Here is a 14732-nt window from a genome sequence, read left to right as displayed (position 1 = left end):
AAATTATGTCTGTACTCACTTATTTCAGAGGGACTGATGGGTATTTTCTTGTGAGGCCTCTTCAGTTGTTTCAATATGCCAGCTACAGAAGAGATTGCCACCTGGTGGAGAAACCAAGAAAGAGTCAGATTATGCAAGATGGAACTATGAGACTGTGTGTATAGTTTTTTGAGCGCATGTATGTCTGTGTGCGTGCGAGCGTGCCTGTCACTCACTTTGCGGACGATGAGCGAATCATGGTTGAGGCTCTTTACGAAGAAGTGTACTGCAGCAGAGGGCAGGGGGTGGTCGTCTCGAAGCAGCAAGGAAAGGAAGCCGATAGCGATGTGCTCAAACTTCCAGGGCCTGCAGCAGAGCACAGATCACATTCCCATACACATATATACAGTATAAACACAAGGTAGCATGTGCACAAGCACATGCACACATACACCCTCACGCAAATACGCACAGTATAACTTACAAGTTTCTGTCGTGGAGGCGACCCAGCAGTTCAGTGACCAGCTTCTCGTACTTCCTGAAAAGAGAAACACAGGGACGTGAAGGCAGCGATTCATGCTGGGAAACTGACTTTGAGTAATCCTGTTAGTCTGGGGGCAGTACAGCGAGACAATGAGGTTATATTGGGTCCGGCTCAGCCAGCCCACATTAAGCATGACAGTACTGTAATGAACGCAAATGTAAAAGCACTGTGTGTAGTTTTGAATGGAGGTACAGCATTGCTCTTCCTGAGTGTACTCACTGTATGGACTCCTGGTTCCTCTCCTGCAGCCTCTGGGCACCTTCCTCCAGCTCCTTGTCTGAGGGAAAAGGCAGATTGTGGGAGGGGCCTCCAGACTTGGTCAGCAGGGCTGCGATGACGAGACTGCTCTCCGGGATCTGCAGGGGTCACATGACAGAGCCTCAGCCCTCAGCTCAAGGTGATGGGTTCAATCCTTGAACCCCCTACATTAAAATGGTAGTCACTTCATCTCTGCTCGAAACCAAGCATTAGCAATGGACCGCAGCGGACTGGGATCGTGCCTGAGGGGAACTGCTGCATAACCCCCAACCCGGACCCCGGTAAATGAAAGGGGCGGGGCTCTTACGGTGAAGTCCAGGCCGATGGTCTCGTACTGGCGGTGGACCTTGTCGGCGAGGTCGTCGAAGAGGCGCACGATGGAGGGCTTCTCCAGCGACATGGCGGAGCTGAGGCCCGAGCGCACGATGGCGGGCCACGTCTGCACGATGCAGTCCCAGTCGTGCAGGTTCGCCAGGCACACGCCGCTGTGGTTTCCCAGGAGACAGTACAAGGCACCCTGGGGGAAGGGGGCGGGGCAGGTAAATACAGGGCTGTGGGGTGCTTAGAGGGAGTGAGAGAAGGCCAAGTCATTCTGAGAGAGGGGCATTCTGAGCAAGAATGTGGCTGTTATAGAAGAGAGAGGAGGAGGAGGGAGGACAACAGAGGCTTTCCTGATATAAAAGTCAACACTTAAAGGGATGGAGAGAGAGACAGAGAGAGAAAGAGATAGAGAGAAAGAGATGGAGAGAGACAGAGAGAAAGGGATGGAAAGAGACAGAGAATGAGAGCAAGAGAGAAAAAGAGCGAGAGCGAGCGAGAGGAAGAGAAAGAAAGTGAGAGAGACAGCAAGCGAGCGAGAGTTAGCTGCTCCATACTTTGAACTGCTGCTGTGTGATGTCAGTGCGGGTGGGCTCCAGCACCCCCAGCACGTGAGGGATGATGTCTCTGCAGCAGAAGTTGTAGGTTCCCAGGGCAGTGAAGAGCACGCTCTGGGCTTTGCTCCGAACCTGAGACACACAGAGGACAGTGCGCAACGGTCACACACACCCCCTCAGTCAGCCACCCGACCGGGGCTCAGGGATCAGAGGGGCTGTACAGTTTTCTGTTGAGGTGGGAATCTTCGGCTGGATTTAAGGGGTCATTCAGATAAAATTTTGAGACCACTGCTTCACTTCAGCCATGATTGCTGTCTTTCAGTTTCTGATTATACAATGATACGGTTAGCCTATATGAGCTTTGGTAAAAACAAGAGCACTTGTTTGATTTATACAGGATATCCTGAATTTGAGATCGAAACTGTGCAGACACACAGGAAACACACCTGAATCCAGAGCTGCTTTGTTTTTCAAAAAAAAAATATTTCATTTGCATCTTACGTTTAGCTAAAACCACGGCAGCTTGGACGAGTCCTTTCCCTGATCAAGGTATTCATCTTTAAAGGAGCGCTAGAATAACTGATCAGTCGCATCGTCACAAACAGTCGCAGACACACAGTCTCCCAGAGTCTCACAGTCACACAGAACCACACAGCTGCACAGTCACACGCAAGCGCACAGGATCATACAGTCTCACAAGGTCACACTCCAGATGTGTGATAGTAACAGCGTGAATAAGTTACCTTAATTTGCAGTGGAGTTTTCATATCAAGTAGCTCAAGGAGATACACAGAAACCCTGACAGCATTCATGAATGAAAACAGCAATGGAGGTGCAGTAAAGCACTTCCCTTTGGCCTGTTTACTGGAGTAAATACATAGCCTGCCTCTCTGAAAATCATCCAAAGGGAAGTCCTATTCTAGAACACGTGTGGGCGGGGTGAACCAGGCCTCTGGGTGAGAGGGACGGGGCATGTGGGAGAGGGGGCGGGGCTGACCTGGCTGTAGGTGCTGGTTCTATTCTAGATTACGTGTGGGCAGGGTGAACCAGGCCTCTGGGTGAGAGGGACGGGGCATGTGGGAGAGGGGGCGGGGCTGACCTGGCTGTAGGTGCTGGTGGACAGACGCAGCAGGTCACTCAGAAGGTCCTGGTGAACTTTCCTGTACTCACACCCCTCCACTGTGAGTTTCCGCAGCTGGTGAAAACACAAACAACCACAAATTGAAGGGCCCATAAAAACTGTGCAGTGTGGGCTATATCATTTTTAAATGCCCTCAATATTCTGGCTCAAACCTAACCCAAAGCCCAAGACCTTTGTGTAGAATGAGGATTCTGATGCCAAAACCTTTCAACTAAGAATTATTGATCTTTAAAGTACCTCTGTCAAAAAAGTTTGCTTTCACGAGAACTTCCAAGTCCTCAAATAGGACAGGAGGACAGAGACAGGTAGACCGGGACAGACGGACACAGACAGGACAGGCAGACACAGAGCTGCTCCTACCTCGTGCTGCAGCATGACTCTGTCGATCAGCAGGGCTCTGATGTGCTGTTTCTTCCCATGGAGCTGTGGGAAGGCCAGACAGGCAAAGATCAGTGACTGTGTCAATATCCATGTTTTTAACACTCAGCCAGCGAGACCCCGCCCAAACCTTCAGCCAGCAAGGCCCCGTGAACCCTCAGCCAGGGAGACCACCCCAAACCCTCAGCCAGCAATACCATAACCCCTAACCCCCCTAAACCCTCAGCCAGCAATACCATAACCCCTAACCCCCCTAAACCCTCAGCCAGCAACTGTGACCTCTAACCACCCAAAACCCTCAGCCAGCAATACCATAACCCCTAACCCCCCTAAACCCTCAGCCAGCAAGGCCCCGCGAACCCTCAGCCAGGGAGACCACCCCAAACCCTCAGCCAGCAATACCACAACCCCTAACCCCCCTAAACCCTCAGCCAGCAATACCATAACCCCTAACCCCCCTAAACCCTCAGCCAGCAATACCATAACCCCTAACCCCCCTAAACCCTCAGCCAGCAACTGTGACCTCTAACCACCCAAAACCCTCAGCCAGCAATACCATAACCCCTAACCCCCCTAAACCCTCAGCCAGCAACTGTGACCTCTAACCACCCCCCCCCCCCCCCCCAAACACTCAGCCTGCGGCTGTAACCTCTAACCATCCCAGAGTGCTCACCCTGTTCTCCATGGACTTCTTCACCAAGTTGAAGCTCTTCCAGCGGGAGTCAAACTCATATTTGTGAGAGCCCTTAAACTGCAGCAAGTCACTGATGATCTGTGGGAGAGAGGGACCCCAAAAGAGTCACAAATACAGTTATGATCCACATTACTAACATCTGCCACTGTGATTCTAATTATCTTTAACTTTCCCACTGTCTTTCATTGCACATTAAATCTGTACTTTTATGGAAGTGGGCAACACTACATTTAGGCTAATACTTTTAATCAAATGGATGTCTACAACTGCAGTCACAATAAACTGTATTACAAACCTAGTAGTTACCATGGACCTTGCTAAATTCTATGTGTAAAATGGGATATTCGGTGTGAGCAGGAAGTGTTGGTGTGTATGCGCGTGTATGTGCATGTTTGGGTGTGAGTGTTCAGTGACATGACAAGTTTCCAGGCTGTGGACCTACCTTGATGATAGAGAAGAGGGACTTTGTGTCATCTTCAGAATGTTCCAGAATATAGTCTAAGGACACAGAGTAAAGGGGGTGGTCAGTTTTGAGAGCTGGACAACTGGGCTGAATGGGATATGACTTGTTGGGGTGTGCTAAGCATGTACAAGGTTCTCACTGGGTTGTGTTGGGGTATTTGGGTGGGGTACCAGTAGTACAGTTGTACAGAAAAGAGGAGGGAAAAGTTTGGGGAGCGCGTTCAGGGGTGGGGTAGTTGGTAGCCTGAGGTTTAGATTTTTACAGCTGGTTTTGGGGGGTGGGGTGGTTAGGGCTGGGAGCAGACTCACGCAGTAGCTGTCTCATCACTCTGCAGATGGCCTCCCTGTAGTTCTCCCTGGAGTAGTCTGCAGGGGGCAGCAGAGAGGGGTCTGAGGGTGCGTTACACTCACACAACACAGTCACAGTCACAGTTTGAGTCATTACTCTCCAAAATCTGCTGCTTTTTCCTTTCACTTTGCCTTTTAATTTCCCTCCAAACACTGAAAAGGCCTCCCTCCACCTCCCAACCTCCACAACCGTCTTCAAGTCACTCTTCCACCGTTATTTATGCCCTCAATTACGTTTCTCAGTAATAAAACCATCCGTACCGTACAAAAACGTTAAGGAAAACAAGGCGAGGTTTCAGTCACATTAGCACCTCTTAATGACGCTCACAAACGTCCTCCAAGACCCTGAGTGACTCATCAGTCTGAGCGTTCGTTTGCTTGGCGGGACCGACAGGAGCGCGGCAGAGCCTGCGGACATGCTGTCGGCACGACGACGCAGGCCCGGGGACGGAATGTCCCGCCGCTGGACGGGGAAGCGCGAGCCATGTGACCGCGCAGGGTCCACTCACCGTAATCCACTCCAGTGTACAGCGTGGTCTCGCTCAGGTTCACCATGCTGCTCACCCTGGAGAAGGCACAACAGCAGGGTCACCACAACACGAACACGCAGTCTCTGACAGACATGCGTACGCATGTGTGCCCTCTCCATCGCCACTCGCAAACAGTCATCAATACCGGTGAAAGAGCAGACGTGTGTGTGTGAGAGAGAGATACTCACAGGTCTGGAACAGGCTCTCCTTGCAGGGGTGGGAACATGCTCCCAGCTCCCAGAAGGCAGTGCTGCACAATGGCCAGACTCTGCAGGACATCATCCCTACAGGGGAAAGTGAGAGTTAGCATATAGAGTACTCACACAGAGCAGCCTATTAGCTCATAGTGCTCATCATACAGCACACAACACCCCCCATACAGAGCAGCCAATCCAGCGGTCCCACACTCTCCCAGTAGCCAGGAATCATTCACCGCTCCACCAGATCTCAGCTACAGGTACCAGCCAAATCCTCTCACCACAGCCACTCTTCTAGTCTCTCACAATAACCCCTCCCCTGTCCCCTGACCCTTGACCCCTGACCTGCTCATGCCCTGCTCTCCCTGAGCATATCTCTGCAGACGCAGGAGCTCGGGCTGAAGCAGCAGGTCCAGCACGTAGAACACGAAGGCCGACTCATCCGCACTGGGCACGTGCCACTGGATCTCAAGGTTCCACAGGTCTCCAGGACGACCCCAGTCCTGCATAACCAATCAGAAGACAGAGAGCAGTGACATCAGGCCGGGTCAGAACACACTGAGCATGGAAACCCAAAGAGAGAGAGAAGTAAGAGAACAGAACAGAACCAGATCACAACGATTGGGCCTGTGGTGAAACTAATGAAGGTATGAAACAAAGGCATGTGAGAATAACTTTGACCGGCAGACCCTGGAGGAAGCAAAAAGAAGAAGTGAAAACTGAAACAGGACGGAGTGTAGCACAGTGGGTAAGGAACTGGGCTTGTAACCGAAAGGTCGCAGGTTCGATTCCCGGGTAAGGACACTGCCGTTGTACCCTTGAGCAAGGTACTTAACCTGCATTGCTTCAGTATATATCCAGCTGTATAAATGGATACAATGTAAAATGCTATGTAAAAGTTGTGTAAGTCGCTCTGGATAAGAGCGTCTGCTAAATGCCTGTAATGTAATGTAATGTAATGAAACACTGATCATGGCTAGTATAAATGCAACATTTCACATGAATGCTTTAAAAGTGACAGCGTGCCAGAAACACTTTGTGGTTTTGCCTCAAGGTAAAACAAGGCGAGAGAAACCTCAACAACTGAGGGCCTGTAGGCACAGGCAATAAGTTCTGCAGCAGGGCCTTGCGGTTGGAGTGCCTGCCTGCCCTTGACACCTGAAGGTTTTGGTTCCGCAGATGGCACTCAGCCGCGCCAAATTCCAGTAAAGGACGCGCACTTCCTCCCCCTGGCACGGCGCGTGACCGTTACGCGCCGTGTCGATGACTGAGGAGCGGGAAAGAACACTGCGTGCGCTGCCAGGGTCAGGAGACGCGCAGGGCAGCTTCGCACAACCGAACCAGTCACAGCAAACTCCTAACGTCAGTGCGCTCACCGCACTAAATACGACCGCGCTGAAGTAATACTGCGTCAGTCTGGCAGGTGCGAACGCTTCTCACATGGGCTCTGCGAAAAGTCAGCGGTCACGTTTGCCCTGGCAGACCGCGGTGTTTACGCCAAGGCAGAGCGCTACGTGAGCGCAAACACGATCCCGACGCAGGAGAGCGCTAAAGACAGCAGCACACAAGTGCAAATGTCAGTGGGCAAGCGGCCATTTGCAAATGATGCCATCCTGGGGGTGTGAGCCCGTATCCAGTGGTGGGCGGGGCAGGAAAAAGGAGGAGATTACACTGGAAGGGAGAGGCGGGGAGATGCATTATAGTGTAACTCAGAACTCAGCTGGGCCAGGCAGTTCTTGCAATTGCATCCTGACACACTTCCTGTTTTGCCGTGACATTTGATGCACCCGATGCATTCTACTCTCTGCCATGGCAGACCAGCTTATTATTTATGGATATCCCCAATTTGGGCACCGTTGTTGTACTCTTCAACAACATAATCAGTACACATCCATTTGCAAAAATTGTTTTGTATGTAAAGAATGTAAGCAATGTAAGACACTCTGGATAAGCGCATCTGCTAAATGCCTGAAATGTAAATGTCAGCTCGATCAACAAGTTCTCTAAAGGAAAGTCCTCCGCTTAAGTTTTGATGCAACAACCTGTTTTGAAACATTTGCTCAAACACAGTCAGTACAATTAGACCACACAACTGGGACAGACCATTAACTGCAAAGCACAGAGCGCTTCCTGTAAAAACACCCAATCAGCACGCAGCAGCAGTCTGGATCTGGCGTTTCAGTACCTTAATGGGCAGGTAGTCCTGCAGGGGGCGCTGGAAGCCTCCCGGGACGCTGCAGTACTCGGTGGGGTAGAGGAGGGCGGTGGAGCGCAGGATGTGATGCAGCAGGTTGCAGGCCAGGCTGTAGCCCTGCTTACACTTCAGGTGCAGGGTGAGCTGCAGGATGTGGACCAGCTGCGAGCGGTACGGCAGGAGCTTGTCCCCGTCCACACGGGTCACCTGACGCAGAGGAACAAGCCAGACAGGTCATTCTCACTGCAAGGGTTCAGAGTGGAAGGTACAGTAGATGATCACCACACACACACACTTCAGTTGCACAAGACACACACAAGACCAGTCTTCTGTTTTCGATATTTGAATCAGATGACCATTTTGTTGACAGTCTGCAGTTTGTCTACATAAAGAACTAATTTTGTTTTGACCCAGGTGTCCGAAGGAAATTGGTTTTGACCCTGGTGCCACATATTTTCCCAGAAAGTGCTTCAGCATTTCAGTCTCCAGTGGTGACAGGCAGACTCTCATGGCATGACTGCTACCTGCTTCTGCTTCCTCATGACCTTTGACCTCACCTCGGACAGCAGCTGAAGGTTCCACAGCAGCTCCTTGTCTAACTCCTCTTCATTCAACACCTCCTCATCTGTGGGAACAAACAGACAGAAACTCAGAACATCAGAACATTATCTCCAGTGGAATCACACACGCCTACCTACGCACGCATGCGCGCGCACACACACACACAAGCACACTCACGCACGCACAGGCCTCTGAGGGGCTGTAAGAACACTTACGGACTGCGATCTGGGTTATGGCATTGCAGCAGTGTGGCACAAAAAGCTTCAGAGATTCTGCTGGGTGACACTGGGGAGAGAAAGAGAGAGACTCTGCTAAGTGATAAAGCAAGAGAAACACAGGGTGAGACACACCGCTGACCTCTCCCTGACCTCTGCGGGTGGGCGGGTCTACAGAGCGCTAGAAAGGCACACGCACCTTGGCAGCGGCCCGGCACATGTCCGCCACCATCCTGCCAGCCACACGAGTCTCAAAAATGTTGGTGGTGGCGAAGTTAAAAACCTTCTCCAGAGCCACCTGAGAGGAGAGCAGAAACACACAAGGCCAGCCGTTAGACTGCAGGACCTGTGGCACAACACAGCCAAGAATGTGTTCAGTACTGAATGAAGAGACGCTTATAGACTGGCTGAGTCTAGAGTATGTTTGAAGCAGCTGTACAGCTGAAGCAGAGGAGCATTGTGGGAGTCTAGGTGTGTATGTGTGTGAATCTTGAGTAGTGTCCACGTAGTAATGTCTGAATATGGTCTGTGTGTTGGTGTGAGTGTGAGACCTTGAAGATATCCATGGAGCACTGCGTGAGGATGGTGCTGAAGGTGGAGGACAGCCCCAGCTCCACCAGGCTCTCCAAGTGAGTCATCTTCTCAGTCTCCATCTCCTCACGAGTCTGCTCCAGCGTGCTGCTGTCAATGAGCGCAAAGCACCTGCACAGAAACGCGAGGGGTTATTCACCTTCCACGCACATCCATACACAAGTGCGCACACACACAGGCACATACTCGCATGCGCGCACACACAGGCACACACACTCGCGCACACACACACACAAACTGTTTCCTGCAGAGATCTCCGTACCTGTCCATGAACTGCAGAACAAAATCTTCAAACTCAGCAGAGGCAGAACACAGTTCCCGCTCCACCTTTGAGAAGGACAGAGAGGAAGAGAGAGCCAGAGAGAGGGAGAAGAATGAAGAGTGACAATTGATGAAATGTGTAACCCATATGGACAGAAGATTAAGAGAGAGACATTGATTGACAGGTTATGGGCGGAGCCTGGCGGGTCGCTCACTTCCGTCAGGTCGTCTCTTTCGTGAACGGCGGACGAACAGTCGACCAAAGGCACCAGAGTAGAAAATGTAGCGATGAACTGGAATGTGATCTGCAGTGAGGACAAGCAAAAGCAGCAAAACCGTAAGGCAGCAACGAAGGCAACAATAATATACCAGATGTAACAAAGTACATCGGGTATATTAGCACTCACCAGATCAGGTATGGGCTGTCAATTTTTTATTCGATAAGCAAACTTGTTCGAATCTCAGGAGTACTCAGGAGTACAAATTCTGAATACATAATTAACTAGTAATCCCATTGTCCAGGCAAAATAAGGAGCCCAGTAACATTCTGCGGTCATCTGTGTTGCGCTCATGTTAGTGAGAGACCGATAAGCACCAAGCGTGTTATTGTTTTGTCCTGAGGGCGTACTGTTAGGTAGCCTAAATAAAGTTAATGCATGGGTCACGGGTCATAATAATTAAACATTTAAAAACATTTCATAGAGATTGTGACAGTAGAAAATTTGAACAATTGTGAATGAATTCGTTTGAACTCAATTTTTGGAAGAAGTGATAGCCCCATTAGAGAACACTTGTACCACAGATGTGACACTTGCACTGAAACTTGCATTAACACTTGGGGGGATTAAGTGTACAATTAAATGAAACAGAGACACTGCTGGGGAAAAGGCGGGAGAGGCCGGGAGCTACCCACCATGCACTTGCTGAAGTCGTTGGGGTCGACGCCCGGCAGCGCCCTCATGAGGAGGGGCAGCATGTGCGTGGGGCCCTCGGGGAGGCGGCGCCCCCCGGTGACCAGGCTGCGCGCCACGCCGATCATGCAGCTGAGCGTGGCCGTCAGCTGGTGCGGCTCCGTCAGGGTCTCCATGGCGGGGTACGTCCTGCAGGGGGCGCCGGCAGAAAGAGAGCAGGGATTACACGAGGTCACAGGCCTCTGTAACACAGGCTGTGAGATAGGGTCTATGTGGGGTGAATAAAATAACGTATACATTACACACTTTCCATAGACATCCACACCACTTAAATAGAGCACCCACAACATGCAGTGCACTAGTTACACTGCCTTTCAAGTTGTTTTGATATTTATTCATGTAATGCTGGATATTTTTGAGGGGCAAGTCAAATCAATGAGCCAGTTGTGGACTAGGAAAGTTTGGGAAGCAATACTTCTCTTATAGATAAAGTTGTGAAGAATAATGAACAATGCTTATTAGATGCTCTTTGAAAATATAGTGTGTAGGCATTAATCACTTCACTCCTATACACGTCTTACCAAGAGAACTTTGAGTGCATAATCATAATCCTATACACAGTACCCCTTGCCTATTGGTTCACTTTGAACCATGAGTCTGACAGCCCATTAGGACGTGTGGTGGACTGAAGAGCAGAGGACCTCCAGTGTGGAGGAGGAGGAGGTGTTTGGGGGGCTCGGGGCCAGGCGGACTCACTTCTCCAGCACCGGGGGGATGACCAGCTCGGGCCGCATCAGGGCCAGGTTCTGCAGGGCCTGCGCCGCGTCCAGGCTGCCCGTCTTGCTGAACATGGCCAGGAGCACCGGCTGCTTAATGCCCTCCACGAAGTCCGTGATGTCCTGCTCCGTCAGCTTGTGGCTCTCCGGGACCGGCGTGAACCAGGTGGGCTTCCGGTAGCGCTCCCGGTGCAGCCGGCGCACCACGGCGGCCGGCAGCCGCTGCAGGAGCTTCATCAGCTTCATCTGGACACACGGACATGCGTATGGAGAGACACGGAGGAGGGGCCAGTTAGCACTGCGAACAGCAACATCAGCTTCATCTGGACACACGGACATGCGTATGGAAACACTGGGGGGGGGGCACTGCGAACAGCAAAATCAGCTAGAGAGAAGCTAGAGAGATGCAGGCTCCACCCAACAGCCGCTTCCTTCCGAATGGACAGTTGGCATGGCAACCAGCACGGTGGCGCCATCATGTTGACCTAGCCGAAGACACGCAACCTGGCAAGGACGCAATCTGGCTGCCAAGAGCCCCAGACCTCCAACACAGGAGGGTTCGTTACGGCTCGATGAGGGGGGCGGGGTTAGGAGACCTTGCAGCGGTGGAATGGAATGCATTGCGCTACAGCGCCCACACAGTGAAGATCCGCTACAGCTGGACCCAGCTGAGTCACAGGACAGAACAATAGCCTCGGCGCTACGGGGGGGTCAGCGGTGCTCTGTAATTACAGGCAGAAGGGTCCTCTCTCAGAGTGTCGCTTATCGGCTCAAACGCATTTCACTTACACACTCATATTTCAGAGAGCACTTTCATAAATCGATTTTTCATTGGAACTTTACCCGGCAGCATTGTTTCTTCCAACTGTTTGAGGCTGAATAATGAGCTGACTGATCGTCAATGCAGTCTCCCTGCGTGACAAACGCACAGCTAAACGATAGCCAAGCGAGAGCAGCGTACTCTCCTGCAAAGCCGGTTTACAAACATGTTACTGGGTCCAGCCGCTGGGTAAAGCTTCATTTGACAAGACACCGGAAAGAAAAAGAAAAACTATAAAAGGCGGTAGACGTCTTTCCGAGGGAGGGCTCGGCCCGCCGGCGGAGGAGAAGGGTAATGACGTCTCGGGTCCGGGAAAAACAGCAGCGCGAGCCAAGCGTAATCACGCAGTCGCGCGACCTTTTATAGAGCCTCAGCAGATCCAGCACGCGCCTCAGCGGTATTCCTGACGCCCGCAGCACGGACACCTTCAGGAATGCTCTGGCAAGCGTTAGGCAGAAGCCCTGAACACTTCCAACAGTGCAAGTCCAGAGGTATCCTGAGGTCCACCATGCATCTTTAACACTGGAAAGTAAGCCAGTGTGTAAATAATGCATCAAAAAAAACCTTACTTGTGTAGATAACGAATTTTAGTCTGACAGCACCCGATCTTTAATGGTCCTTAAAGACTTCCCCTCATCTGCGGCCAAGCCTCTCTCACACTCTCTCATACCTTTCACCCTTCATCCCCGTGCCATCCTGTGTTCTCTGATGTCGGTAGTGAAGTGTGAATAGCAGTCTTATTAGTTATAAGAAAAATACAATCTTGTCTCTTTGTTTCTTAAAAAAGGTTTCTCTGTTGCACTGAATAAACACTGCACCTCCTTTCTTACTGCCAATTGTGAAAAAATTCTCAAAATACAAATTGAATTTTCACTGAATATCTGTACTGTTACTGTGTCAAACGGAAGAAAATGTACATATACAATGTGGACATGAAACTTTCCGTTATTACTGGTGGTTTCCGCTAGGCTGAGATATGACAATGCCCTCTCACACCTTTGTAGGAGAACTGATCTGGTTCCGCTGCAGTGATTTGAACCTTGTCTACCTGTACAGACCTCACAGGAAACAGGCGACAGAAGGCAGGAAGTGACTCACCAGCCACCGTCCATGGTTGGAGGGGTGGAAGAAAGAGGCGATGCTGTTGAAAAGTCCAGTCAGCTGTTTCTGCGTTTGTTTGCTGGGTCCCCCCTGACACAAATACACACAAAGGTTCATATCCCTGATTGTGAAACATGGCCTTGTTCATCAACAGAACCAATTGGTTGAATCAGCTCAGCGTTCATAAACCAGGGTCCAGACCATGGTAGGCGCTTGGTAACATGCCATGAAAGTGAAGCATCGTAGCAACATACATAGCATAGCATCTAAGGAAAAACCACTGTCCAAATACAAAAGTGCCTCAGATTAGTTTATATGGAAACTCATCAGTGTTTCAGGATTAACCTAAACTAATAAATAAAAAAACTGGTCTAAATCAGCAAATATCAATATATTACACATCCATATAACAGCACCAGGCGATATTGGGTCATACAGACCAACATGTACAGTGGTGCTGGGTCATATTGACCTGCATATACAGTATGACAGTGCTGAGTCACATTGACCTGCACATACAATAGCACTAGGTCATATTGCTGCTTGCTACTCACCAGCATGGACGACACCCAGATGACCATGTGCCCGATGTCGTATGTGTTTGTCAGGTACCTGGGGACCAGCATTTGGCTGGTTCCAACTGGGAGATTCAAACTCCGTAGCATTCTGGTAAATATCTGAAATTTAAAACAATTTGAAATTTTTTATTCCTCGTTTAAGCAGTTACATCTCACCATCACAGTATATACTTCTCTTCATGCAACAGAAAAATAAATACTTAAAAAAAAAAAACATGAGCAAGGATAAGCAATGTATGGGGGCTAAGGCTACTTTGGAACACCCGTCAGCACTTTTTACCATCGAGAGGCAAGTGAGAGAGGTGCACAGCCAGGTGTAGTTAACTGGCACCAGGAAAGATACTAAATTACTGAGTCCCTCTCAGTGACATCATTATACAGGGAAACCTCAGGGCCAGACAGCTCATCGCTGCTTTAATCTGCACGAAGAACTGAAAGACGTGGCAAGGTTTGCCATGTGACCATATCAATGGGGTAGTGGGTCAAAGTTGGCAGGTGGCCCTTTGAAGGCCAGGCCAGACAGTCACACTGCCAGGACAGGTCATAGAGCGCAAAGGTCAGAAGTCGGAATTCCAATATGTAGGCAGACGTGAAAAACATACACAAACATACAAATACAAATACACACACACACACACACAAGAGGTGGATTGTGAAGCTTCAATTGCGGCTCTAGCTCTGGGGTCAGACAGGGGGGAGGGGCATAAAAAGGTCAAAGGACAGCGTCCAACTCACCTTGGGAATATAGGGGTCCCAGTCGATGTAGCCGATGTTGTCATTGGCTAGGCGAGCAAATAGGTTCACAAGATTCTGAAGCAATGAAGAAGGTCAGAATCAGATCTTAACTTCAGAATGTAATGAGGGTACATAGCGACTTGAGTAGCATTAATGCACTGTATGTTTTTGACAACTGATTTTGACATTCTGAGACACAAGACACGAAGACAAACTCACCACTTCCCACCCAGGCAGGTTTTGGACTGACGCCCACAATTCTATAAGCTCGGTGAACCACAGCCTAAAATGCACAGATTGAAAAGTTAATTAAGCTACAGTACACACACAATGGGCAGTGTGGGGAGTAGCTCAGGGGGTAAGGTTAGCATGTAGTGTAGAACTCAGGGGTAGGGTTAGGGTGTAGGGGAAGAGTTAAGACAGTTGTACTCACTTAAAGCCCTTGTGGTGCAGCTCCGGTGGTAGGGTGGTGGGCAGAAAGAGCTCAAAGTAGCTGATGGCTCTCTGCATGGTGACATCAAACGGGCAGAGAAGCGGCCGCCATTCATCCAGCATCTCCTGTGTGCAGGATTCTGGGAAATAC

The 14732-nt window shown here is 50.2% G+C and overlaps 1 protein-coding gene across 2 annotated transcripts in view; it reads right to left on the bottom strand.

Annotated features, from left to right (window-relative positions):
- Window positions 1-14732, bottom strand: part of psme4a (proteasome activator subunit 4a) — a 37899-nt gene that overhangs the window by 9202 nt on the left and 13965 nt on the right. For both annotated transcript variants that reach the window (XM_035399408.1, XM_035399410.1), the window contains 28 exons: window positions 14583-14732; window positions 14369-14432; window positions 14150-14224; window positions 13391-13513; window positions 12834-12926; window positions 10896-11161; window positions 10142-10328; window positions 9444-9533; window positions 9230-9294; window positions 8928-9078; window positions 8576-8674; window positions 8377-8446; window positions 8158-8225; window positions 7592-7807; window positions 5752-5909; window positions 5398-5493; window positions 5189-5244; window positions 4641-4697; window positions 4312-4367; window positions 3849-3947; window positions 3158-3220; window positions 2756-2851; window positions 1657-1788; window positions 1089-1298; window positions 743-879; window positions 464-517; window positions 216-345; window positions 20-101 (listed from right to left, as the gene is read on the bottom strand). In XM_035399408.1, the coding sequence (XP_035255299.1) occupies window positions 20-101; window positions 216-345; window positions 464-517; window positions 743-879; window positions 1089-1298; window positions 1657-1788; window positions 2756-2851; window positions 3158-3220; window positions 3849-3947; window positions 4312-4367; window positions 4641-4697; window positions 5189-5244; window positions 5398-5493; window positions 5752-5909; window positions 7592-7807; window positions 8158-8225; window positions 8377-8446; window positions 8576-8674; window positions 8928-9078; window positions 9230-9294; window positions 9444-9533; window positions 10142-10328; window positions 10896-11161; window positions 12834-12926; window positions 13391-13513; window positions 14150-14224; window positions 14369-14432; window positions 14583-14732 (3143 nt within the window). The remainder of the gene's footprint in view (window positions 1-19; window positions 102-215; window positions 346-463; window positions 518-742; window positions 880-1088; window positions 1299-1656; window positions 1789-2755; window positions 2852-3157; window positions 3221-3848; window positions 3948-4311; window positions 4368-4640; window positions 4698-5188; window positions 5245-5397; window positions 5494-5751; window positions 5910-7591; window positions 7808-8157; window positions 8226-8376; window positions 8447-8575; window positions 8675-8927; window positions 9079-9229; window positions 9295-9443; window positions 9534-10141; window positions 10329-10895; window positions 11162-12833; window positions 12927-13390; window positions 13514-14149; window positions 14225-14368; window positions 14433-14582) is intronic.

The sequence above is a fragment of the Anguilla anguilla genome, chromosome 18 (assembly GCF_013347855.1).
Source record: "Anguilla anguilla isolate fAngAng1 chromosome 18, fAngAng1.pri, whole genome shotgun sequence".
NCBI classification, from domain to species: domain Eukaryota; kingdom Metazoa; phylum Chordata; class Actinopteri; order Anguilliformes; family Anguillidae; genus Anguilla; species Anguilla anguilla.
This window is presented reverse-complemented; position numbering and strand designations above follow the sequence as displayed.